The sequence below is a fragment of the Athene cunicularia genome (genome assembly GCF_003259725.1).
Source record: "Athene cunicularia isolate RWA chromosome 20 unlocalized genomic scaffold, athCun1 chr20_part1, whole genome shotgun sequence".
Taxonomy (NCBI): Eukaryota; Metazoa; Chordata; class Aves; order Strigiformes; family Strigidae; genus Athene; species Athene cunicularia.
This window is the reverse complement of record NW_020799125.1, coordinates 2527206-2554830: the sequence shown is the minus strand read 5'-3', so window position 1 is coordinate 2554830 and position 27625 is coordinate 2527206. Positions and strand designations below refer to the sequence as shown.

Genomic DNA, 27625 nt, shown 5'->3' with positions numbered 1-27625 from the left:
GCCGTGCAATAACAGATGATGCACTCGAGCTTACGCACCAGTGGTGTAGACTGCCCTTGTTTATTAACACCAACTTGTGTAGGCTGAGTTAGGCTGATTACAGGTTGTTGGAGAGTACTCGTTACAGTTGCAGTTGCCTTCCCTGCTGTGCGCTGAACTGAGGAGCTGAGGAGCACCGCTGCAGACGGAATCGTCGCTATCGTCGCCTGTGTTGTTGGCTGCTGCTGCTGACTTTGTTGAATGAAAGCTGCAGAGTCTGGTGTTAACTGTCTCAAGGCAGGTAAACTCCTCTGAAAAGAGGAAAGAATTTTCTTATTTTAATCTCAGATCACACAAGAAGAGGGTAATTGTAAAAAGCAATGTATTTCATTTCAGTCCATTGTATCAGTCTGCATGCACCTGAGAAAACACGATAGGGGCACACACAGAAACACCACGCTACTTTACATTTAAAGCCAGACAGAGCGACAGCACCTTCAGTTGCAGAAGCCTGGATATCACGGGCATCTAGGTTATGCAAGCCTACCTGGAACCCCTGGTATGTATTTAACAATCTGGGCCCATGCTGCCTCCCCCTCGACTCTGTTCCTCCATATCTAACAAGGGATGGCTTAAAAGACATTGGTGAAGGTTTCAAAACAGCTCAGACAGAGATCAGTGTTTTACTGGATTCTCACATTAGTTGTTTTCCTACGGTAACAAGTCTTTGTCCTCATGAACAGCTCAAGGTTAAACGAGCATTTAAGAACCCAGAAACATCACCACACACCTACAACTATATCCTTTCGCCACACATTAGTTAAGCAGAGTTATACCCTCACCATATAGTGCTGTTGTACTTTCTCTGATATTCAGACAGTAAATGTTTCAAAACAAACATTTTGAGATATGTCCAAATTTTGCTACAAAATTTATGACAAATAGGATTTATTATTGAGAGGTAACAAATTTGCTGCTTATCCATATAAACAGGTACACAGCACAGGCAAAAGAGTATGAGTTTGTCCAGAAGGTATGGTTTTCTGTATTGTTCAATCGCTTGTTTTCTTTCCAAGACTAAAAAGAGGATAATAAATTAATTTATATGTTTGGTGCTATGGAAAGAAACTGCTTATAAGTCATAGAAAGCAAACTTTTCAGATCTCTCAAAAGAGCTACCGTGTGATACTGTGGTAGAAATTACAGTAGTAAGTGTGCCTATGGATCATACTTAAACTCTTGGAATCAAGAGGCAGAAATATATTTTAAGGAAGCAAAAATCTAACCAGGCACCATTTAAAACTTCCATTTACACCATTTTAGAATTCCATCTATACCAGTAAAAGATGTGTTTGTGTTCATTGCTGCTGATTCATAAGCACAGAAATATATAAGGACTAATGAATGCAAGTTACCTTCAGGAAAGGCACAAGGTAAGGTTGAGGTGAAGAATTAAGTTCTCTGTACAGCCTACTGGTGAAGTCTTCTGCTTCAATTTTTCCATCCTTCAAAACAGAAAATCCAAATGAATGAACTTGTAGAAATTAACTTACAGATACTCAACACACACACAAAAAAAGATTGAGACTTAACAATTTATTGAAAATAAGTGGCTTTATCATTCCTCTCTAATTTTAGTTACCAATATCTTTATGGTAGTAACTAATTTTACTACAAATTGCAACTAGTAAGACCTACAGTCCCATCTTTCCTTTTGTTCTTCCTGCCTTTCAGTCAATTTTAAGAAACATTTTCACTTACAGGAGTAGTCCTACCTTTAAGATCAAAGAGACAGGTGGAACCTCCAGGAATACTTCATGTGACCTGCAATCAGCCAACTACCATTGCTCAGGACAGCTGGGCAGCCCCACCTCTGGTGTTCTCTTTTCCAAAGGTACTATAGTTCCTCCATTTCAAATAACTAAAGTTGTGCCCACTGACATGCTCAAAAGGCAGATGCCTCTCACAAAACTAAATGTATATTCCTCACAGGAAGATACACTTCAAATTCTGGTCTTGTGACAAGCTTTGGTTATCACATGATAACATCTGGAATACACAGCTCTACCTTTAAAGGTTGCTAACAACTAGGTTAAGCAATACTAGTACTCATTCTATAAATACTAAGTACGTCAAGTTTTTATATTAGCTTCATATAATATTACCTTTTTTTTTTTTTTTTCAAAAACTTGCGATTTGCTACACTCAGCTATTGCACTAGCTGTACTGTCTTCCCTCAAGCACATAATTCATCTTTTTATTCACTGCTTTATCAATAAAAGGTAGACTTTAGAGTCACCATTACTTGCCCTTCAATTTAACTCATGTTCTCACGCATGAATATGAGCAGTAGTATCTCATTTACAAACTTAAAGGAAAATTTATGCATATATTTAATTCAGAAAAAGCAAAATTTCAATTATCACAGCTTTTATAATCTCCCTCCTCTCAAAAAGAAAACCCCTCAGTTTTGAGTCAAAATTTGTCCAGATACTGTACTGTTTCTTACTACTTTTAATGAACTTCTCTTACCAGCAGGTTCTGTACCAATTCTTTCACATTAGCCGCAGTCTCTGAAGACTGTTTTCCAGATGATGCCAGTTTTATTAATGTGGACAGAAAGTTTTTGCATTTCTTCACATTTTCCATAGTTTCCTGTTACGGGACGAGGAAACAGTCAGAGAAGGGAAGATAAACTCTTTTTAGCACCTGATCTGGCTGTATACTCTGAGAAATAAAGTCCTTCTCTAGTTCATCACTGCAGAACATTACCTGTAGATTCATGTCCCTCACCAGCTAAGACATAATCAACTGAAATTACTGTTTTGCTTCATATATACATATTTATCGTACATTTTTGTTACCAAAAATCTAACAAATTATAATTCCTAAAGATGTTAGGAAACACCAAGTATTTTAAGAATAACGTATGGTGTATGGGAAAATATGTGCTTTAGCAGGACAACAATGAGCAAAGCTCCTCCTTCCCAGTGTATAACATTGTGCAAGGATTCTCCCTGTTTTGCAGTCCTGGAAAAATGCATGTTGAATGAGTTGGTACCAACTACTTAACCCTTCTCATACTGATTCTACTCTGCAGTGCTGAACAATTCACTTTTCTGTAAGATACAGCTAACACTTCTTTTTTTTTTAGTGCTTTAAAACTGTTACAGAAATCAAAATCAATACTTTGACAGCTGTCAAAATTCAAGTGACCTGTGTTTCCACTTTGTAAATTACATGGTTCTACTAAAAGCTTACCTTTTTTCAAGACCAATAGTTCACAGAACTCCTGCATGTTTACTACTCGCCACTCGGATCTGTGTTTATGTGTATGTATGTACATACATACATGCACACGTGTATATGTGAGGTTCTAAATGCACTCAAATATCTTACTGTGGCAGCAGTGGAGGTTGCTGTCGTTCCTTGCACTGTTCTCTGAGGAGTTCCAGTTTGTACAGCTGTTCCTGTCCCCAACGTAGTTGTTTGTGCAGCACCACCCAGAACAATCTGAGGCTGCAGAGAATACAAAGATTTGATCATTTCACCTGGAACATACTCAAATCTGTTTTGCTGAACCGTCAAACAGAAACTGAGCCCCAGGACAGCAGAACACCTTTCACAGCTGCTATAAAAAGAAGTTACTAATCTGCCATCTGTTGCAGTGGCAAGAAAGAGCCACCAGATGGCACAAAACACTACACATTCAAAAGGGAAATCCTAAAAGTTGATTGAGAATTGCACGATTTTTGGTTACTGAATAAAATGGCAAAATAATACCATAAACATATCCTCATACACTGTAGTTTCAAGAGACAATTAAAACGAGTACTAAATTTCTGTGAATGCAATAGCTTATTTTGCCTGTTCTCTTAAATGCCACTTTCAAAGGGAGGAATTTCCAAAAAAGGCACAATGGACACAAAAGCTCAGGTCTTATCTACGTCTTTTTGATGAACAATAGGACAAAAATATTTTTCTAGTTTTGTAGAAAAATTGGTAATTCAAAGTAGGAATACCACCTTTAACGAGTCAGTATTGTAAACAAGAACTTTTCTGGTACACAGTTCATTCATGGACTTCCAACATAGTGTAATTACTAATGACAACCCAATCAGAGACACAGTAATTCTTACCAAGCTAAAGCTAGCACTCAGAATTTTACCAAGTCATTTGTAAACTTGCTCTTTATATAAAGATGCACAAGAAAAGAGGCTCCAATGGTATTTTGGGAGACAGGAGACAAGAACTTGTCTCTTCTTTTGAAATCAGGATAAATGAAGTCCATGGTATGCTCATTACAGCAAAAAATATGCAGATGGAATGATTTTTTTTTTGTCCAGTATAACAGCAGCACAAATTAAGGAGACTCAGTTAGGTAAATTAACTCTTAGATCTGGAAAGATCACTGGCATAGGCAAAGGCTCTCTGAGGGGAAAAAGGTTAACTGAATGCATAGCAAAACCTGCATGTTTTAAATTAAAACTCTCTAATCCTGTCTACTCAAAGGATGAAGAAAGCACAATGAAACAGATTAGGCGACAGCAATCATATTGTAACTCTGTTGCCTGGAAGCTGTGTGGAGAATTTCACACTTTTGCACTGTGTTTTAAACTCACACCACCACCACTCCTCAAAAAAAAAAAAAAAAATCAAAAAAAAAAAAAATCTACAGGAAAGCCTATTATTAATACAGGCTGTATTAGAAGAGAGCCCACATACTAAGACACTACTACTTATCCTTGAGTTACCAGAATTTCCTTAAGTACAGAGACCAAAGCAGGGACTCATGTAAGAGGTAAAACGCTTCCATTGCAATCTTTTTCCCAATTGTAAGTTTTGCTGCAGAATTCAGAGGACTATAGAGCCCTCAGAGGAATAACGTCACAGCTCCAAATCCAAAGGGAATTGGTGTGACTTTCTTGAGGCAGAAAGCATAAAGGTATTTTATTTTAGTCTGCTCTGTGATCATACAAACTAGTAACAGGATACCTTTAAATACATATGCATATTGGCAATATGAAATTATAAAAATATACATATAAAACCATACATATATGACTAAAATATACATTAAATTGAGATCTGAAAATGTTTTAGAAAGGATAATCCAGAAGACACTTCTTCCACACACTTAGCAACTACACTTCCTGTATTTCTGACAGTCTCAAGCAGGTTTTCAGGTAATCTTAACAACTGATGTATCTCATGTATACATTACTTTTCTACAAACTCACTTGCACAACAGGAGGACGCTGTAGCGTTGTTGTGGGTTGCACTGTTGTTTGAGCCTGAGACACTTGCTTGATAATAGTAGTTGGTGTCACCTGTCGTGCAATAATAGGTGTTCCTGGAGCCTGTGGAAAAGGAAAAAACCCAAACCACATTAGTTCCTACTTTTAAATAGAATCTAACATCTAGTATTTTGTCTATGGATAGTTGCCATTATTATGGACACAAAAGAATGCATCTGGACCACTATGAGAAGGACTACTTTTAGTCTTGAACTTAATGCAACTGTGATGATTTCACATCCACCCATATCCACTTTTTTCTTATAGTTTTACAAAGAATAATGATTCTTCAGGGAAGAGAGTTGCACACGTTAACCATATATGGTCTTGAATGGTGGCCTTTCTATCAAACAGTTTTAAACTTAATGTCATTCAGCTAAGTAAAAATATTTTTGATGAGTAACAGCCAAACTATAACAGAATTAGGAACAAAATGCAATGCCTATGCCATGTGGAAAAGCCTGTAGAGCACCAGTTTTCTCAATGGTTTCTTCAAATCACTAACGTTGTACCTTACTTTCTGGTGTATTCTTCACAGGAAAAAAAAAAACAACCAACAACTTACCATTTTTAACACTACAAATTTCAGAACTAACCTGCACAGTCGATATCTGCACTGGAGGAGCACTGGTAGGTGTAGCAGGACGAGGAGTCATAGTATTTTGAGGCTGAGACTGGGCATGTGCCTGTGCTTGCATCTGTGCCAAAGCTTGTTGAGGGATCATCAGCAACTGCCCGTTCTCACTACGCACAAGGACCATGCCTGTTAAAAAAGGAATTGGTCAACAAACATGTATTTTCAAATATGAAAGAACCTGTTTTTTCAGGTGTTTTTATCCAAGTTGGATACATACATAATTAATATACTGTCAAAGGACTACACAGCTAACAGAAACAGTTTAGAATAAAATCTAAATACCCAGCTGCATTATCACATTTTGTATAAAATAGATCTTAATTACAAAAATATTCTTTCTCTATCAAAATGCTCAGTATGGTGTGTATCAGAACACACAGTAAGTCGTACTCATCCCCATCAAAAAATTCCATGTGATTAGAGGTTAAGATTAGCAATCATGTAAAAATTCTACCTGCTCTTTACTAAGAAAGTGGTTTATGAAACACTGCAAATAAAATCAAATCTTGCCATTAGGCAAGATTCCTGTTTTTCTTCAAGGGGGGGGAATAATCAAACATAGGCTTCACCATCAAAAGAAACACAATTGTCTGAGTTCTAAATTAATTTCCCATAACAAATTTAGTAATGAAAGTGGCTATAAAATCATAATCTCTCTCATGTGCATCTGCAACAGACTGCATTGTACATGTTACACCCCAAAAGAAAAATAAAATGGAGAGGGAAATGAGGCAGTCATTCCCTGCTCAGTCACTCAGACCAATAGACTTAACCCCAATGGGTAGCTACAGGGAACCAGATTTTAACAGGCGGATTTTCAGATGATAGTCTCGCTTTCTTGAAGGAATAAACAGGATCTGGACAACATGAACTGCTTTTCAAGAGCTCATTCATTCAGCACGCCTCAGTCCATGAGAGCCTCAGGACCTCATGAGCTCTGAAAAAGCCACCTAAGGAACTGGGCACTCAAAATTAGCCTGAGCAACAAACTACAGAAGAAAACTTCATCGTGAAAATCAACAGGCACTACTGAAATCGAAAAGTTTTTCTTAAGTGTCATTTAGTGAATAAAAAGCCTATACACACTCCCCAACAAATATCTGGAGATCTGGTCTATGCCATCTCAGAGCATGACTACTTCAAAAGAATCAAGCTTTTATTTGCTTTTCTATTCAGATGAAGTGCTGAAATGTTTACAGGCAATGCCTTAAACAGTTTTCTTGGACTGTTTGAAAATTAGTGTTAAACTGCAAAAATCCATAAACTGTTTTCTGCAAAAATGAGTTTAAAAGAAAAATCAGATTGTATTAGTTAATTTGCCCCTAACTTTTTCCTTACATTCTCTACATTAACTCTCTTTTAAAGCAGCAGAGACAAACTGGTTTACATCAAAAAGGTGACTTTGCATTGCAACTTAGAGGTATTAAAGTAGGACCAAAATCTGCTATGGACAAGAGTTTGATCTAGAAACAAGTAACCTCAAATTGGTTTTGTGTAAAAAAGAAGGAGGGGGGAACGCTTATTTATAATCTTGCAGATTGTAGAAATAAATATGCTTAGTTTAGCTGTCAAGTCCGAAAACCATTTCCAAAGCCATTCCAAAAAGTAAGGTCTTTTCTCCTTATGTAGGGAGAAGTATTTTCATTAAAACAGGAAAGTCATATACCACCACCACAGCTTACAAGAAACTTTAAAAACCTCAGTAGCGAATACAGAGCTTGATCCTGGCAGCTGCTTGTTAGAACCATCACTTTCTCACCATCAGCCTAAAGCTGCAGCCACAGAGCTACTGACAAAAAAACAGAGAAATTCAGTATTTTAAAGACTAGAGAGTGACCTGCTACTACATCAAGCTTATTCCCACACAAACAGAACTTGACATTCACTTTCAATGTGCAAACATAAAGTCTTGGGAAATTCACTCATGTTGCCCATTTCTGTCATCCCTCATAATCAGCTAAAAAAGCTAAACACTGAATCAAAAGAAATCTTTGATATTATTATAAATGAAAACATTAGTTTAGTGGAAGTCTGACTAGAGGAGCAATTTTCAAGTCGATGTTAAATATTAAGACTTGTTGATTATCATTTAGTTTCTAGCAGTTGGAAAGACCCAATGCCACTATACATGCTCAGGCTCTCGGAAGCCCTTAAATGTCAGAGGATTATACTGATATCCCATAAGAAACTTTTATCTTAAAATTCACCATTTTGGGGATTCCCTAGGATATTCCAGAGCTAACACACCATCCAAATTCTTTAAAGAGTTATATATTCTTTCCTTTCAGAGGCAACATAATAGATGCTAACTCTAGTTCTGGGTTTGGGGAAGGGAGCCGTTTGCTTTTGAAACTTCTATCTCGGTGCAAAACTAACTGAAGTTATTTAAAAGTGCCAACCCAAATCTGCTCACCTGTATATAAGAACCTTTAGAGCATCAGGCACCAGCACACAGCTGTGTGCTGCCTGTTCCAGTCTCCATCTCAACACACACACACACACCAGGCTCAAGAATGAATCTGCAACACACATTAGTGTCCTGCAACAGCACAACCACCCCTCTGGGCACCAGTACTGTCAAATCTCATTGTTTTGCTCCCCAAAATATGAATGAGAAAAGAAGGGAGATAACCACAAAATGAAGGTTGACTACCCATGAAGAGTAAGCATGATGTCTGAACAACAAAATAATCTCCCTGAGCTACATGCAAAATTAGAACATGCCTACACATTAATATAGCCCAACTGCTGAAACAGACAGCTGAAAAGCATATTAATGTGAGCTTTGGAAAACATATCAAGAAAGTTCAATTTTTGGCAGTAGACAGACAAAACAATCATTGGTAATGCAAACCCTGACTCTAAGCGTTATCCTGATAGATTTCTAACTAGGGAAGTCTGAACCTTCCCTCAAGTATTGAAGTCATAATAAAAAAGTAATTCATAAAGCTACATTCATATCTGTCCCTGTTTAAATAGTTTTTATACTGCACTCATATTTGATATACAGTTTCTAACAATTTATACAGTTTCTAACAATTTATACAGTTTCTAACAATTTATACAGTTTCTAACAATTTATACAGTTTCTAACAATTTATACAGTTTCTAACAATTTATACAGTTTCTAAGGGTCTAAAGGGTAGGTTAGGGTGTAACACTGATAAATTGTTGTGCCTGCTGAGTGGGCTATATACAAACATAAGACTAGTCTTGAATAAACTTTAATCATGTTATGACGATCTAAGACATTTTACCTGCTTGAAACAGTATCTTGTTAGCATATGGGTAGTTTCAGAAAAGGTGTAAAAATTCAGATTGCCATGAACTTTCTTATTGAAATTTCTGTGCAGAAATTCACCAGTAATACAGTGTGTGGGCAAGTCATTTTTGACTGAACACTTAACACCTTCCCAGCCTTGTTGAGAAATCTTTAAAAAGAGAGATGGAGCTGCTCTCTCAGCTTCTCTCTCCCCAGCCCAACTACAGACTCTTTTCCAACCCAATTAGCTAAAAAAAAACAAAAAAAAAACCACACCAACACACACCAACAAACAAACCACCTCACTAACCCAGAACTATACCCAGGCTGGCATTAAATGGATTTTCAGTGAAGCTCAGAAAGCTCACTGGAGCTAACTTGATTAAGAATTAAAAAGAAAGTTCCATTTATTTCCTACATCTAAACAAAGTTAATGTAGGATTGTAGCAGCCCCCTCTCTCCATACATACATTAACCACCTCTCAATCGATTCATTCATTGCAATGGAAAAAAGAAAGGACTAACAGCTACATGTGTAGAAAAACAAAAAATTTCTCTTACATTCCAAAACTTGTATTTTAAATATTTAAATACAAATAAGCATCATAACCTCAAACTAAGTTGGATTAGGGTGCAAGTGCTGTGTGAACCGTATCAGAAATGACTACCAGCTACTAGAAGATAGCTAGAATTGCACCAAGGTATCTCACTTCTCTAAGTTCAGCAACATATTTGAAGTAAGGAAGAAAAATATCTTTGTTTCCAGTTTACCATCCAAGCTTTTGTCCCAAAAGTAGATTAATTGCTTTTTGAGACCAAACAGCCAACAAAGATCATTGGAAATGTTCAATTTGAAAGAGGTGACAACAAAACTTGGCCTTTTGACATATCTCTCTGCCTTGTTTTTTTCCTAGAAAGTCTCATCACATGTACTCTAAAATCATATTCACTATTAAAAATGCAAACATTCAAGCATTCTTTCCAAGTCTCTCATTAAAAAACTAATTAAAATTAAAATTAATTACCATTTTTTGTTAGAAGTTAGAGGCTTAAGAGAATTCTGAAAGTGGCTCATATTTTACTTTGAATTAGACAATTCATTACAGCTCCAAATGAAGGATTAACAAAATTGAGTTGATTGCTCCTTATGCCAAAAAGACTTGTGCTTCTGACTGGTACAGCGGTCATCTCATGTGTTCTTGTTGTGGAGACCTTCCCAGACACCCCTCCTGTTTTCAAGTGTTTGGATGGAAAAGTTCACTATTACAACGTAGCCGCATGATTCTACACTGTGTCCTCTTTGCCTCTTGCTATTTGTATTCCATTTGCTAAGGGCATTTCTAGTTACAAAGTGTTGTGCTTTGGGTTTTTTTTTTTTTATTTGTTGGTTGGGTTTTGGTGGGGTTTTTTTTGATTAATAAAACTTGTAAAATCATGCGCTGGAATAAAAAGTGAAGAGCTCTGGCCATACACACATCAGAAAAACACAAAGCAGGCTTTTTACTAATGCCTTCGTCTGTCTTTCTTTGAAACACGGCTTAGCTTAGCAAAGACTAAAGAAAAAAAATTATCAGAATAATAAAGGAAGAAGAATGAAAAAAAAAATTTTTAGCCTTTTCCAGACCTTTCTGATTACTGGTGTAAATCCTGAGACGTACAGCTTTCTTGCTAGAGAACCTCTAAATCCAAAACACCCAGACCGAACAGTTTCCTGTTTTGTTACCAGTTTTTGCTGGTAAAGTCAGTTTAGTAACATTTATAGGAGCTGGACTTCCCAATGACAGAGTTAAAACTTTCTTCAGATTCTTGTTCTGAGGAAAGACACAGTCCGGCAAACGGTCACCTCTTCCAACCACACCTAGCAAGTAGCCACTTGAAGAGCCACATACCTAGGTGTCGCCCTCTCTCAGAATAAACGCTCCACTTCTCAAGGACTCGATTCATGCAGTAGGTCACATACTGAAAGACTTCATCTACAGTTAGCAAGCACTAAAGTGAGAACCATAAAAAGATATGCCCATACTTGTCACTGGGCATACAAGCATGCAAGAATGAAACCGTTGCGTATCTCTGAAATATAAAACCTAGAAAGTATCCTATCACAAGTGACAACACCTCTCTTTCTGATGTGGATGCTGAACAGAAGATTCAAGCCTCCAGATTTTGCTCATTACCACAATGTAGCTCATGGTCTAACCCAGATCAATTCAGAACCATTACTAAGGAACCTAGACTTTTAATAAGTTCTTGTTTGTTGGTTGGTTGGGTTTTTTTAGTAGCTGAGACATAACAGAAGAATTAATGGATGTATGATCTTGAAATTGTGTGGAGAATACCCATTTCCAGTCTCCTGAGAAAATTCTCTTCTTAAAGTAAAAAAGTAACTGAACTTTATTTCCAGAGAAAAAGCAGTTAAGGTCAGGGAGAACCATTAGGCAGCAAAGAATTACCTTCAATACACACATGTGCTGACGTTCAGAAAGAATGTCCCAGCCTGACAGAATAACTAGAGGATTGATGCTTCTGGTGTAGGAAATCAAAGTCCTTACAAACATCTCTAGCAAAGAGGGTTATTGATCATAAAGTCCACTGACATCTGACAAATCTTCAAATCCTAACTAGATTTGCCAAAGAAGTTCACCAAGAGGTTATCTTAACGTCGAAGTAGTTTGTGCCTTAAGCTCTCAAGCACATACTCATTTGTGGCAAGATGCTGCAAACATTTGAGATGGCAAAAAAAACCTGACAGCAATCATAAGCGGGTTGTGCTATACTAGCAGAAGAAAGCTTGCTAATAGTATCCCTTCTGTATTGTCAGAAGAGATTCTGTTGCAACAAAAAGGAAAGCAGGTGCATGTAAGGTTATGCAAGCTGGTATCATAGACACCACAAAAGCCCTATAAAGCAAAGGGGATGAGTCAATGCTCTGTGGATGATTGGATCGGGCTATACAGAGACCCTGGTATGACAAAACCTTTATAGAAGGACAAAGTTTCTAAGATTTTCCCAATACAAAAAAGCTAGAATACTGGAGAGAGAGCTGGAGAAAAGGATAGCTGCCTATACAAACCTTCTGCAGAACTGATATATATGATGGGATCCCCTATGGCAGAAAAGGCAATGATAGCCTGGTACCAACATCAAAGCTGACCAACAATCCGTCATTACTCCTCTTATGATAACTGACCCGGCTGGTAAAGTTCTCACTCTATAGGAATGAAATGCCAGGAAAAGAGGGAAGAACCTATCGAAGTCTACTAGTCCACTGCAGCTCCATGAAAAACTGGGTAATTAAGGGAATCTTCCCTAACACAAGACAAGTTTTACCAGGTTTACAGTTATTTACACACGTCAGAGAAGAGCATCTGCAGTAAATCAGCAGACATGCAGGAGCTCATGGACAATCTATAGCCCAACTCATGAGAAACAATGATTACACATCAAGATCAATAGCACAGAACTTTAAATGGCAACATAGCTGTGGATTACATGCTACTGAAGACACGTTATTTTATACCTGATGAGAGATGTGCACCACCACATTAGATGCACTCTCGTAGTTCAGGTGCTTAGATAGAACCTTAGGTGATCTGTGCTGCACAACAAATACAGAATGAACTTTTCCTTGAACTTTCTTGCCAAAGTCTTTGACACCATCAGCAATCCAGGCTCTTGAGCTCCATGAACAAACATGGTTGGTTCATGACTTCTGCAGAGGCATCTTAGCTCCACAGTGATAACCACAGTGCTGACAGCAACGTCTATGCAGTGCAGATATCAGCTCCTGCAAACCAGCTAGCTGAAAATGAACCCACAACTATCTGTGACCTCACCTGCTCCAGAAGCGCTTGCACTGCTCTGGCACAGATGAGGTCAGCCTGCACAAACACAAGTTAGTAGTAGGTATGTTCCCTGTGCTGCAGGTCTACGGGCCATAAAACTGCCAGGTGGTGCTAGAGCTGTCCAGCACACTGAAGCAACCTGAGATACTGCACCAAATTCCCCTCATGTCTTGTTTCAGAGTAACGGGCACCCTAAAGCAACGAATGCCGAGGATTTGCACACAACTGGATGGAGAGCACACAGTGCACACTATGCTGAACTCATCTTAAAGGTGCCTGTTAAATGTTCAGCACCTGTTGTGCTTAAGGTGAGCTACAACTTGGCATGAAAAAACCCACAACTGTCAGGTGTTGCTTCAGAGCATCTCTAATAGAAAACACCTGGAGTGTCTCCTGACAGGCACTAACCACTACACCATAGTGAAGATTGGCACGGCAGAGTTTTAGACAAGACCTTAGCACAGAGCTACAAAAGCACATCACTCCTTTCACTTTTCAACTCATGTCACCCTGAAATACAGTCAAATTTTACCCAGATACAATGCCTAAAATTTCTGATACGGCATTAGTTTACTCCACTTCATCTGCCTATCACCACTCTCCCCACATGCCCAGTCTGCACACACAGATCACTAACAGTTATGGTTTGTGAAATACTAATTCTTGAACAACTGATTAAGATTATTGCCAACGTAAATGAAAGATACATTCTCAAAAATCACCCAGAATCCCGACTGCAGTGCACAGAAAATTTATTTTGTACAGACCAAGTACACAAGTTCGCATTATGAAAACTGCTTTTGTTTTTTCTTACAAAAGAGTCAAATGACAAAATAAACTCAAACTTCAAAGTAAAAGCTTTTGCTTAATCTTACTATGCAAGAATTCAAACTATGGAACTCAGCTATACTGTCTAAAAATGAACAAGTGAATCATTTGTAAAGTATTGATTCACAATTCTTTTAGAAATATAGTTGAAAGAATAATGTAATGCTGGAGTGCCAAAAAGCCACTGCATTAACAGTGAACCCATATAGAAAAAATCTCACCTGCTCACTCAAAGGTGTGTAAGAAATGTTCTAGGAAATATGTCGTTTTATACAGCAGCAATTGACAAACACTTCAACAACGTGATTTGAAACTATTTTGACTTTTCTGGAAAGCTATATTCCTTGAAAGTGTGCTAACATTCCTTTCTAGTCAAGCATACAAAGCAAAAACACCAGAGTGCTCTGTCAAACTGCAACCCAATCATCACACAAATCTGTCTTTAGCCTGATGCAAAAAGAACTAAGAAAAACACTATCAAGAGATAAGCCAATTACTTTAATTATTGATCTCAAAGTGACTCAGATTTAGCTCTGCCATTAATTTCAATATACTCACATCAAACAACAATGCAGTTACACCAAAATCGGATTTGTTTTTGACAAAGGAAGACACAAAATAAAATGTCACTAATTCTTTTGATCTGTCATTCTATATAGGAGACTTTAAAACTCAACTAGTCGTCATTTCTGACAAACAGTTTATCTATACCAAGGCACATCAACATTAGTGCTGTTCAAGCACCTGACAAAATGGGAATGGGCAAGCTACTCCGCATTTACCACAGTCAGCACACAAATACCTAATGAGGAGCAATACTTTAAATCCATCTTACCTCCCTAAAACAACGAAGTACATAAAAACCCATTAAAAAAAAATGCATTTCTTCAATTTGTCCCCACTGTGAATGCCCTACTCCAGGTATATATCATTTGTCATTTTAGCAGTGACAAAACACTTTGCTGATGCCACCTTTTCACCTGGAGCTGCAGAGACCCAATGATAGACAATTCCACCAACTGACAGCTACCCAGGGCAGCCTGAACAGATATGTCCCCTTCAAATCCTCCTCTGAGGAAACACTCTGTGATTTCATGACTCTCTCACTGCCAATACAGAAGTTATTCTGCTTTGAGAATATGCCAAACACTATGCTTGTGAGTTCAAACACAAACTATCAATGTGGACATGATATTACATGTCATTTGGCTGATAGCAACATTTATGGAATAGCACTGATTTTTTCAGTTACTCTGAACACAGAAATAAAAGTATTTTCACACCTATAAGCTTGAACTCAGGGACCTTTTAAACAAAATCAGGTCTCATTTTGATTTTTACTAACCATCAAATGCACAGTCCTGAGTAATGACTGACTAAGCTTAATGACTGGGTATGACTAACACTTATAAATAATTAGTGCCTTTACTCCCCCTCCCCCATGGAGGAGAGAGAAGGGAAGAAAATCAAATGATACACTGGAAAAAAGGAAGAACAAAAGGAAATAAGAGGTTGAAGTTCATGGCATGAACACTTGTCTCTTCTTCCAATCCATTTGCAATACCACCGCAAACATGACTGCACACATGTTTATTAGAAACTAACAACTCCACAAGCTTTCCTATAAACTTCCGCACAGTTCAGCCACTCTCTGCCTTCCTACTCCAGACCTTTTCTTCCAACCTCCTCCACTGATCCCTCAGCAGACACTCTTCTGGTCACCTCCGTTGGCTCTTTTGTCACTGGTGCGGCAATTCCTCAGTGCTACTCCTTGGAGTTGATACTTCTGACTCATGTGAGTACAACTGGTCCCACTCGCCACACCACCCCTTATGCTGGATGCACCTGATGTTATTACATTCTGAGAGGCACACTAACTCTAACCCTCCCTTACAGAAATATTTGACTAATAAACTGAAGGAAGGTGTGAAGACAGCTTACTATAGCATTGCTGCACCCTCAAACCATTTAAAACAAAGTAGAGCATGGCACCACACCTCACTGCTTAGTTTTTACACTCTGATATCCAGAGCACACATTTTTCAACGGAAGCTACACTGGTTGTCTGTAGAGAGTCTATCCAGCACGTGGTTTATTCTGTACAAAAGCAGTGATGGCTTTTAACAGCTACTCTCAGAAGCATATATTAATCAAGTTACAATGATGTTAGACCATTTTTGCTAGAGAGACTTATCTGATTCAATATAAATCTAAGAACAGTCATGCCAGACATGCAAAATAATACTACAAACTGATGTGAGCTTTATGTTACTAGTTGTCTAGGTACTGGTAACAACATGTTGCTGAACAAAGTATTTTAGTAATGGATTTTAAGAAAAAAAGCATCAAAATTAAAAGATACATGGTGTTCATAATTTACAGTTCAAATTTATAAACAGTCCTACACTGACAAGACGTTGCTCAATTTTTATCAACATACTTTTCCAAATCCCACAAAAAGAGCTTGGCAACCGAGTCAAACCTTGCACTAAATCCTGTACAAATACACAGTAAAAAGACTGTCCCTGGGTAAAAGGATTTATAACCTATTTATGCACTTTGTTGAGAATCAGCCTTTTATGTTCAAAGTGTAACTTTCTGATCACTGGTAATAAAAGTACAGAAACTCATCATTTTAAAATGTTATTTCTAGCCTGACAACAGTTACAGAGCCAAAGATGATCTACATTTGTACAATGCCTTAAGAAAGTTCTACGGAGATGCTGAAACGCTGCCTATACAGATCTCACTGCTGAAACAGGACACAGTTGTACCAATTTCTTACGATTATCACCTCTGTCTTGATTACTGATAATTTATACCATTACATAAGTGATGGTAATCAAGGTTTTGTTTGCACCAAAAAATATTCTGTATTTACAAAACTCTTAAAGGCATAAATAAGGCCTCAAGAACAATTATTTCAGTTTAAGAATTACATTACAGACACCTGAAGAAAATCACTCCAAGACCAGAGGCTTTGTGGTACAAACATGGTTCTCAGTTCCTTGAGATACCTGTTACCTCCAGAAAACCAGCACTCCTGGAAGGAAATCACCACAGAATAGAACTGGGGTAAAAAATTCCAGATTAAGCTGAGGTAACACTGTCCTAAAAGGTAAAAAAAAAAAACAAACAAAAAAAAAACAAACAAAAAAAAACAAACAAAAAAAAAACCCACAAACCAAAAAAACCCCCACACCCAACGTATTTGTTCTATTCATGTGTCCCAACAAAAAAAAAAAAAAGGCTCATCTAATTCAAAATATGAATGATCATGCAGTCTTTATACCTGTTTCATCAGAGCCTGGTCTGTGTACAGTTTTTACGCTTCTCAACATTTGAGCTGGAAACGGGACCATTTTGCCTCAATAATTTAGTGGTACAATCTCCAGTGTGAATACAACCGTACTGTTGTAAAAGATGCTTACTGTATAACCTATTTTCCTTCTCTTGTAAGGAAGCAGTATGCAAGAGGGCTGATACATTTTTTTGCTGTATCCAGACAAGAAAGATTTTACAACTTTCAGTAAACCTGTATCAGTAGAAATACACTACAACTCCTTGCATTTAGGCAAGACCTTAATTAGTTTTAAAACAAATTCAAATTAACGCATTAACAACTTATACCAACACAAAAATAAAGCCTGAATATCCCCACAGCCACTGCCTCTGTGAAACAACTGTGTGTGACCTGTCAGAGGGAGACAGACATACTGAGGCTTCGGTCCCAGAAGCGCACCAGGGAAACTTCGGCAACGTTCACAGATCACACAACTATTTGTACACAGGAACATCCCTGTGGCCATGCATAGCAAAAGCCCGTTGTAACTTGTGAGCACCACATACTCTCTCTAGAGTTTGGCGTTCCCTCACATACAGCTTCACAGTTCATAATACAACTGAAATAACTGTCTTCTGACTAAAAATTCCTTTCTATCATTGTCTTCAGTTGTGAGATACAATTTTCTTTTTTTTTTTTTTTTCCCTATGGCACTACCTCTTCAAATCTTCCTCCACAAGAGTCAACAGGCCTAACATTAAAAAGTTAAACTTGCTAACACTTACTGTCTTCCAACCGCCAAAAGCCTTCTTTTTAACATCAAGCAGTGACATAAAACTCAAGGAGCAGATTCAGACAGATAAATGGAGTTATAAACATTCATAAAGTTTCAACACACGACAATCCTGACAAGAGTAGTTACTCTTAACTTTTTAAGTTATAAAAAGCTGAATTCTGACAAAAACTGCATGTAGTAACAAAAAAGTTTAACATGCTCTGTTCTTAAGTGACTCCTATGTTCAGTTCCTACTAAGCAGACCCTACATATTTGATCACTCAGTTTTTATAATAACATAAAGCAAGCTTTCCACAAGCCAATATCTGGTCTTTGCTAAAACCCAGTTAGGCTAATATCAGTATTTTCACCTTTGTTCCTGAACTCCTTCATACATTTTTTTAAGATTCTATTTCCGTATCATTTCCCAAAACAGAAAAGAGAAACAACAGTAAGGGTTTTCATAGACCAAAACATTTCATCTGAAGAGAGTTTGTGATACCTACTAATTTGTGCCTTATCAGTGCCCAAGACTTGTATTTTTACCTTGGATGGCTAACTTTGCTGCAGCATCCTGTGTTAGTGATTCAAGTCTTGGGCACCATCCAAATTTGTGGTCCTCAAACCAAGACATTGCATTTTAGAAGTAACCCACATAGATTTCCAGAGATGGAGAAAACTCATTTAGCTCACTGAACACATGTAACTTCTAGAGTAGCAGAATGAAAAATGGCTCAAAAGAATAAAGAATAAATCCCTCGCTTTTGTCATTGACTAATAACCTTGATCATAAGCCTAGTGATATCTGAAAAACTTGAGAGACCACAGTCTGAAATGTAGATAGGCATATGAAATAAATCCATACATGATCTTCCAAAGGCTGTTGGGAACAACTGAATTTTCCATAGGAGAACTGAACAATACATAGTCAAAGTTAAGAGCTTTCATAGCATAACAGTATCACATTATAATCCCATTAGATCCCATCACTTAAAGAGACACTCTTAACAGATGTGCAGAACATCTTATGACATTCATATTAACAAAAAAATCCTATTGCACAGCTCTCTGAGTCTTAAGTTGTTTGGGGTACAAAGCTAAACATGCCGGATTCCTCAGTTATGAAAGTTCCAATAAGAACAAACACAACTTTCAGTCTGGCGACATATGGCAGATCTGATGTAGCAGATTTCAAATAAAGCAAAATGTTCCTTTTGCTGATGCATGATTTGAACATAAAATCCACCCCCCACCCAGAAGAGTTCTGCAGAAGAGATCCACGGTTATCTTTCAGAAAGAGAGATACCACTTTATGCGCCATGTACAGGACTCCCAAGCTCTAATCTGGGCAAAATATTGATTCCCTCATGGCCTTGGGCAAGTCAGAACTTCTCTAACTTGCTCTTTCCCCCAGCTCTAAAGCAGAGTTCATACTACTTTATTTACCAACCACAGAGGCATATTGCATGGATTAAGTTTTGTAAAATGCTTTGAAAGTTAAACATACTAGAAGAAGCTCTTATTATCATTGTGCATTACAGACATTATTTTTAACAAAATAGAGCCATGCCAACAGTTAACAGGCATAATATTGGCAGCACATGCAACATACAGGGAAACTATAATCAGGATATGTTTGAACTCGCTTGCTAGTCACTGAGAAATAGAAACAACTACATTCCACTATTTCATAGTATTTCTCCTGTTTCTTTCTATATTTCTTATATTATGGAAGTCTAGATTTTCTCCTCTACTTATATTCCTAGTTACTTTAGACACTTCTGGGGTACATGTTTCATGTACAATGTAGCCCAAAGAATGCCACATTCAGTATGAAAAAGTAACAAATTATTATACAATGAAAAGATTGTCTGGTTCTTCTCAGCCTGCTGCCTTTCTCCTTTTTCTATCCACTCTCTTTGCCCAACAGCCTAGCACCTCAACTCCTTACTGAAGGAAACAGAACTACTCCCCAGGAAGTTATTTTTCGGTGATTCCAGCTCCAAAAAGTAAGACTGAACAAGTCGATCTGAACTCACGCTTTAAAAAGCCACTATGATCAAGGCCCGGGGTAAAATCCATCCTGGATAACTACCACAAGCTTAAAAGTCATCAGTTTCTACAAAAGTTAAGCTTCCAGCCTCTAAGGCAGTGAAGAAAACCTTGACTCTGCAAATTGATGCACTCAGTCCTCCAGAGTCTGCAGATACATAGCACCAGTGCTCTTCCAGGTACCCTTTGCTTCTAGAAAGCACCAATGGTCAATTCAAACCAACTGTCAAGCTCATTTGCATACAGTTCTATTTGGAACTCTCCACCATTCCAGTTCTAAAGAAGCCCCACCAGTTTCTCGACCAGGAAACAGCCCAGCCTGTAGTCACCACAGAAATGGCACGAGACGCCCTCCAGAAAGAAAGTAATGGAGAAGTCTAGTGTCATCCCCTGTCATCAGCTACTGGCAGATCCAACTGAGTTTTGTGGAAGTAATAATCAAGTTTTATTATTAGATACAAAGCAAAACAAATCTGTGATAGCAGTTGTTCTACAGCCACACAACTGCATTACTGCTAATGAGGATACTGATCATGATCGCAGAATTTTAAAAATTACATGAACTATAAAGACAACCTATCCTATCTGCTATCTTCAAACAGGAATGAGTATCACAAAATCTTGTTTATTCAGGAAAAAAAAAAAAGTCTTTAGGATCAAGCTAGCAGATTTTCATAAGTACTAACATTCACTCTGAAGCTAAAAGAGGGGGACAGGGGGCAGTGAAGGTTTCTAGATTTCGGTTTCATCTCAGCTAGAAGAGAAAACTGTCCAGACCTACAGCACTCTCTCCAACCTGTTCCTTTCTTTAAGCAGGCACCTTAAAAGCTTATTATGAGATGCCTGTACACAAAAATAAAGCAGAAGAGAATAACAATATAAAGCATCTGCAAGAACAGAAACCAAATCTTTGAACCCTCAAGTTGACAATACTGCTGAAGTAATCATAAGCTCCTAGACGTTGCTTTGAAATTGTATTATAGCATTGCCGGAGAAGACAGTATTTTGAAAAGTGATTTTAAAGTATACAAGTTTTGTCATTTTACAAGATGATTCTATCACGTGTCAGCGATGACCTCTAAACACTTCACAAACTCTTACACTGCAAAAGATTAATCTTCCGGCACAATCCCGTTTGCACTTTTCTGCAGACTTTTCTGAGCATCTGTAACAGCAGAACACTGACTCAATGCTTTAACAAACTCACCAATTTTCCTACCTCTTACCATATTATTGTACAACACATTTCACGTTATTGATTGAAGTACTTGGAAACAAAGAACTTCATACAATTTGTTTTCAGACACAGTTTCAAAAGATGTTGCATTTTTAAAGCAGCATTGTATAAAGAGAAACTTGTGTTCCCGCCCCCTAGAAAATCATCTGACAATATTTTCACATCTTTGCTAAGAAGCTATAAATGAGGTTATTTTTGGACCTTTATTAGCCAGATCTGTCCAACTGGATCACAAAGTTCCAAACACAGGCTCCTGAAGAAAAGACTAAGTGCAATAGTCCTCTTTCTCAAAGATGTCAGTAGTGGAAAACCATTATTAATGCACAGATACTCTGAACACTCCAGTGTCTTTGAGAAACAATAGACCGGAGGGCACAACTATGGCCTATTAACTCTTTGAACACCTCTAATATGGTCAGTTGATGTTTGTTACACAATTGTCTTGATGCAATACAAAGCATTATATTAAAAGTGATATATTTTAAAGAGCGTTGATCGAGCTTATTTTCCACAAACTCTTTTTAAGAGAACATTTGAAACATTTTCAGGTTTCTAATTTTCAAGTCCCAGGTTAATAATGCTTACTGACATTTTATATTCTGCTTTCCATATGTGTGAAACTAACTGCATTTTGGAGAGCTAGAAACAGTAACTCAGGGTAAGAAAATAACTATAAAATGTGTGCTACTTATTGGTCAAAGCTTCCATAAGGATTTTCTTTCCAAGTGTTTGTAAATCTTGGTGTAAAAAGTGACATGTGCAGTGTATGATCTCAAGCTATTTTGAGCACTAAGTCTTACAAACTCTTATTAGCACACACTACTAACTTTTAAAAACTTGTGAATTCATATGGTAGATGAACAACATACATGCACTGCAGCTTCATGCTACCAAACTGCCTTTAAAAATCTGGCCTATGACGCTGTAATTTGAAATACAATTTCAAAAGCAGTCATCTATTCTCCTCTCACTATGAATGTATGTGCGCTCTACTCAAGATTAAAGCAGTTGCATGTGGCTAGACTTTCACAATGCCCAGCCCTTGCACCTGTGAGATGTTTGTAAAAGCTCAACATCCATCAGCTCTTACGCGTTCTTTAAGAAATGCTTTATGCAAAACATTTTCAAAGTTGGCTGCTTTCACAAAGTATAAAATTGTAAACCGAAGCAATTTAAAAAAAAAAAAGGATCTGTTTCACTAAAAAAAAAATTCTTTCCAATATTAATTCTGTCTTATCATTCAAGAACCCAATTCTATGTATTCACTCATATATACTTGCTTATTTTAAGAGTCATGCTATTCTTTTGAAGTTATAAATATTTTTTAAAGTGCAGGACAGACAAGAAAAGTGCTTAATAAAAAACCTCAAGTGTTTAGAACCCATACTGTTTTACTTTGATCTATCAAGACCTCCAAAGGAGCAATTTACAGTCCAATTATGCTTAAGGACTGGCAACGCTGCTTCTAAGAGTAACACATTTCAGTATGCTATGGCAGTTTGAAAACATCAGCTACCTGGAAAAAAGGTCCCACTGGACTCAACAGTCGTATTTTTCCCATAATCAGGTTTATAATGCAGTATTAGTGAAAACGTAGGTATACATGGCAATAGACTGTAAACCTGAAAAATCCTTTGATACATTGTGGCAATAAATAAATAAATAAGGCTTTTCCAGCCTATCAATTTACAAGCTTCAAATTAAGCACCAGGATTTCAAGGTCTGAGCTTTACAGATATTTTTTAAATTAGCAACATGTGTCATTCAAATTACTCATACAGGGAATAATCTTCTATAAAAAAAAAACAAAAAAAAAATTGGAATATTTATGTCAGTTAGAACTTAGATACACAGAATGTTTGACAGATTTCATCAAACTACATGGCATCACATACCATATATAGTATATTACACAAAAAGATGATGCTTAGTAGTAACACAGTACAGTTTCTGATCTACCTTATGTGACAGCTGCATTGCTTTAAGGTTGGTTAGGAGCTTCAATAGGTGTATTTTTAAAAAGATCAACTGAAATAGATGATATACAACCTCCACTGATTTCATTCAATTAGTTGTTCTTTGTACACTGCCCTGAAAACAGTGAATAGTAAGAATACAGCTATTACTATATATTATTAAAAAGCCAGGAAACTATGTGTAGGTCCACACAAGCATTTTCAGTATAAAATGAAACTGGGTACATGTACAAGCCAAGTTCAAAATAACAGCAAGTATATAAACTTAAATCTCCAAATCTAGAATATTTAAGGAGGGACAGAACAGTTCTCAGAAAATAAATGCTTCTCATCCTGCTTTTCACTCACCCACTGAGTTCAGGACTAGATTGCTTGTCCAGAGATGCTCAGCACTAAGCATGAGACTAGCTACTACAAAAGCTGCAACCCTAGACACAACAGGGTGAGGTAAGGACATAGGAAGACTGCCTTTTGTATCAGAACTCCAGCGACTAAAAAGATGATCATAAGCTTCAAATCTGTGATTTTTTAGTCAGACTTTGAAGGTATTTAAAGCAAAAGAAGGTAGTTTTCTTGTGTTGTATCTGCTGCTTCTCTATTCATGAGTGCTCTGTGGTACTGGGGGCATGCAGGGACAGAGAGGGAACTGAACAGCACGCGAAGGTTATACGAACTACTGACAAAACCGCCTTAAAAGTCAAAATGCCTTACGTGGAAATGAAATAGCAACATTTCATTTGACAATATTCCACTGTCACGCTTTGGCAGTTTGCAGTTTCATCTGCACTCACATTGTAACAAAGATACCAGGCAGAATTATTTTCAAATTATTACTGCTGAAAAGACTTTCTGGTCACCCAAAATCATAGGCTAAGTAGCGAGTGGAATGATACTGTGTTACTACTCAAAACCAGACGATCCTCATTGTTAAATGTAACGCCTTTTCCACAATTCACAATTAAACAGCAAGAAATATTGTTTGGATTCCTACCTCCCTGCAAGAAATACACCTCCAAAATAAAACCCATCAATCCTCTTACTTACCTGGTGGTAACTGAAAATTCTGAATGTTAGTTGGATTCTGAGGTGGCTGAGGCAAACGAGGTGCTAAAACTGTAGGAGTCAAAGTTGCTCTGATTCCACTTGTAGTTGCTGTTGGAGTCCTTGGCAGACTTTGTGCCACCGTGTTGGCAGTGCCTTTAGCCATTCCTGTGGGGGTGCCAGGAGCTGCAGGAGGTATCCCACCAGGATTGGGAGCAACATTGGAGAGCCCAGCTTGCATAGTTTGCCCAATAATCATGTTACCCCCTGTAGTACTGGGCTGGCCACCAGTAGCCAGCGTCTGCTGTTGGGATACTGCCTGGACTATAGTTTTAGGAGACTCAGATTTGATGACCTGTGTGGTGGGAGCTGCTGGCACAGTGGAACCAGACTGGCTGTTCACAAGTGACGTCTGGAGGGAAACTCCAGATCCCACAGTGGCTGTAGCAACAGCAGGAAAATTCCCCACACTGATGGTTGAATTGATCACAGTATTGCTCCCATTTTGAGTGGCTGCACCAGGCGCAGCTACTGTGGGTCCTGCTGTGTGTATCGGTGGCCTCACAAGCGTCACCGTAGGTGCCCCAGTTCCAATGCTTGGTGGTGGCTGCGAGGAGATAACTGTGGGCGAGGAGGAAGATGCAGAGGACACAGCAGTATTAAGGAACGAAGTCTGGATGACAGTGTTGGAAGCTGATGGCAAAACAGCATTGACAGTATTTCCTTTCCCCACAGATCCAGGTCCATTGTTAACAAGAGGGGCCACAGCAGGTGCAGAAGTGGGGTTCGCAGTCACAGGAGTCCCAGAGAAAGCCGCACTTGCTGTATGGTGAGAGTTCATCACCACGTTACTCCCATTCAAAGTTTGCACTGTCGTGGTCCCTATCTTGCCATTCCTGGTGGACAAGGCAGTTGCCATGGTGCTGATAACCACCGATTTGCCCTGACTGAGGGTCCCTGGAGCAGCAGTGACTTCAGATCCTCCTGCTGCTGCAGTGGTGGTGCTGGTGCTTGTTGTGGTGGCTCCATCCAAAGCTGAAGTCTGGGACCTGGTGTTATGATTAATAACGCCCCCTTGCACTCCTCCTGCTCCTGCAAAACAACAACAAGGTTAAACAGAGAGAATGAGCAAGAACAGAAGTCCAGCGAAGACAGAATGCTCTCCCTCATCACCAAGACTTCTCCATCTCCCAGGCTGCCCGCCTGGAGCCAAGAAAACAGGACGGAGTACAAACTGAAGATGGCTTTGAAGACATTATCTTGAAGCTTCCGATCTCCCACCAAAGACTGGCAGATTCAATATTAATTTTACCGCCCCTGCTTTCAACACTACAGCAAGACAAAATAGGAAAAACAGATTTGATATGAACCAAGGGAAGGGAGGAAGAAGATAATCTTAGACCTCTTCCCCATTCTAGAGCCTGACATCACAATTTAGCAGCAGGACCGCAACTGCAAGGAGAGAAAAATGGCAATGGAAGACACATTAGTAAGACATATTCCCTATGCCCAGCAGAAGTTACCCTCTAATCCTTTCATCTCCTACAGAGTAAGTCAGATCAGGAGGCTCAACAACAGCAAAATATGAAAAAGTGAAAGGAAAGAAAAACATCAGCCTGGCAAGACAAGAAGTACTGCAAGGCCTGGAGTAGGTTACCAGAAGTCCCCTCCACTTTATTACTGAATTTGTTCTTCGGGATCTAAAGTTCCCACTGTCAGAGATAGATAAAAATAAATAAATAAAAAGCAAAGCTGATTTTGAAAAGGGACAAGATGATGCAGCTTCTTGTCCCGAATAATCCTCATGCCCCTTGATGAGGCCTGGTGTTATCACAAGTACAGTCACACACAGTCCAGGTCCTGGCCCTAAGGAGACAGAAATAGGAAAAGAATAGTGACAGACAGATACTGAGATGCATGTTATAAGGGTTAAGGAGATCCTCCTAGAAGAGCTTCATTAATCACAACAGAAGGTCTGTAATATCTTCTTACACTTCAGCAACAAGAAAACAAGCAAAAAAAATGGGGGGAGGGGAGGAATTGCAGAGAGATTCTGGGGAGACATTTTTTTTTTTTGAAATTCCCCTGAAAAACAGCTTCTCTCCATTCTCACGTAGTGAACCCCAAGTCCCAGCCTCCACACTATTTCCCTACAATCTTCGCAGTATGAAGAGGGGGGAATATTCCCAGGTAGCTATGGGGGGGTGGGGTGGGAGAAGACATTGTACAAGGTGGGGTGTTGTGGCCTGAATTCCCCCCCTTCCTGGGACCTGGTGTTGTGACAACACCCCCTTGAGGGCAGAGAAGGAATGAGAGGTGTTGAATGCCCCCTCCAAGCCCCTGGAACAAGGGAGGGGGTGGGGGACGAATATCCAAGCAGGCAGATATGGGGGGGAAGCATTTTGAGGGACTTCCTCCCCTTGAAATCCCCCCTCGCTTCCTCCTCTACAGGAAATAGGTGTCATGATTAATAACACCCCCTTGCACTTCAGCAACAGAGAAGGGGGAGGGGAAGGAGCATTTACACAGACAGCTAAGGCGGCATTATCAAGAGGGAATCCCCCCCATAACCTCCACCCCTGGAAAGGGAAGGGGAGCAGCCACAGGCGGCACGGGAGGCAAACAGCCATTACCACGGGGGTGGGCTCTGCCTCCCTCAGCCCCCGAGATTAAGAGAGCCCTTTTACACTCCAGCAACAAGGGCAGGAAAAGAAGAGGGGACCGGCAGAGTCACGGACGGGCACTGCCGGCTTATTCTGCGCGGAGGCTGCCCCCACACATGATAAAACACCCTCTAGTAAGCAGAAGCGAGGAGGGAAAATAAAGGGGAGGGAGCAGAGGCGCGGATACACACCGAGGGGGCATGATGAGGGGAGGCTCTCCCCCATATGATCGATACCACCCTTTGCACTCCCGCTCCTGCCACAACGAGAAGGAGGAGAGAGGGAAAAGGGGGGAAAGCAGTGAGGGAAGGAGGCAGCCGGAGCTGGGGAGTGGGGGGAGGGGAGGGCCCCTCTCCCTCAGAGCCCCCCACCCCTGCCCATGTTACCTGCTTTTGTGATCTCTGGGGCACTCAGTCCCATCTTGCTGCTGCTGCTGCTCTCTGTTTGGGCATTAGCATTGCCTCCTACTACTACTCCTCCAGGGCTAGGGCTAGGGCTGCTGCTGCTACTGCTGCTGCTCACAACATGGTTCCCCAGCAGCCCCCCAGCGGCCCTCAGGGGCTCCTGCGCCTTGTGGTGCTGGTGGTGGTGGCCGGAGGCCGCCAGCTGGGACTCCAGGGAGCCCACCAGGTCGCTCACCACCTTCTCATCCACCTCCGTGTTCAGGAAAACCTCATCCAGCAGATCCGAGCCCGCCGCCATCTTTTTTTTGGAGGGTTCCTGTGAGCTGCTCCCTCCTCCCCCCCCTCCCCT

The 27625-nt window shown here is 39.2% G+C and overlaps 1 protein-coding gene across 2 annotated transcripts in view; it reads right to left on the bottom strand.

Moving 5' to 3' along the window:
• TAF4 (TATA-box binding protein associated factor 4) overlaps window positions 1-27598 on the bottom strand; it is a 39495-nt gene extending 11897 nt beyond the window's left edge. For both annotated transcript variants that reach the window (XR_003399816.1, XM_026862227.1), the window contains exons 1-8: window positions 27259-27598; window positions 24213-25301; window positions 5873-6039; window positions 5220-5339; window positions 3379-3498; window positions 2512-2634; window positions 1395-1484; window positions 39-290 (exon numbers count right to left, since the gene is read on the bottom strand). Coding sequence is in view for 1 of the 2 variants with exons in the window: in XM_026862227.1 (XP_026718028.1) it covers window positions 39-290; window positions 1395-1484; window positions 2512-2634; window positions 3379-3498; window positions 5220-5339; window positions 5873-6039; window positions 24213-25301; window positions 27259-27574 (2277 nt within the window). In the remaining variant the exon portion in view is untranslated. The remainder of the gene's footprint in view (window positions 1-38; window positions 291-1394; window positions 1485-2511; window positions 2635-3378; window positions 3499-5219; window positions 5340-5872; window positions 6040-24212; window positions 25302-27258) is intronic.
• Window positions 27599-27625: the final 27 nt, after the last annotated feature.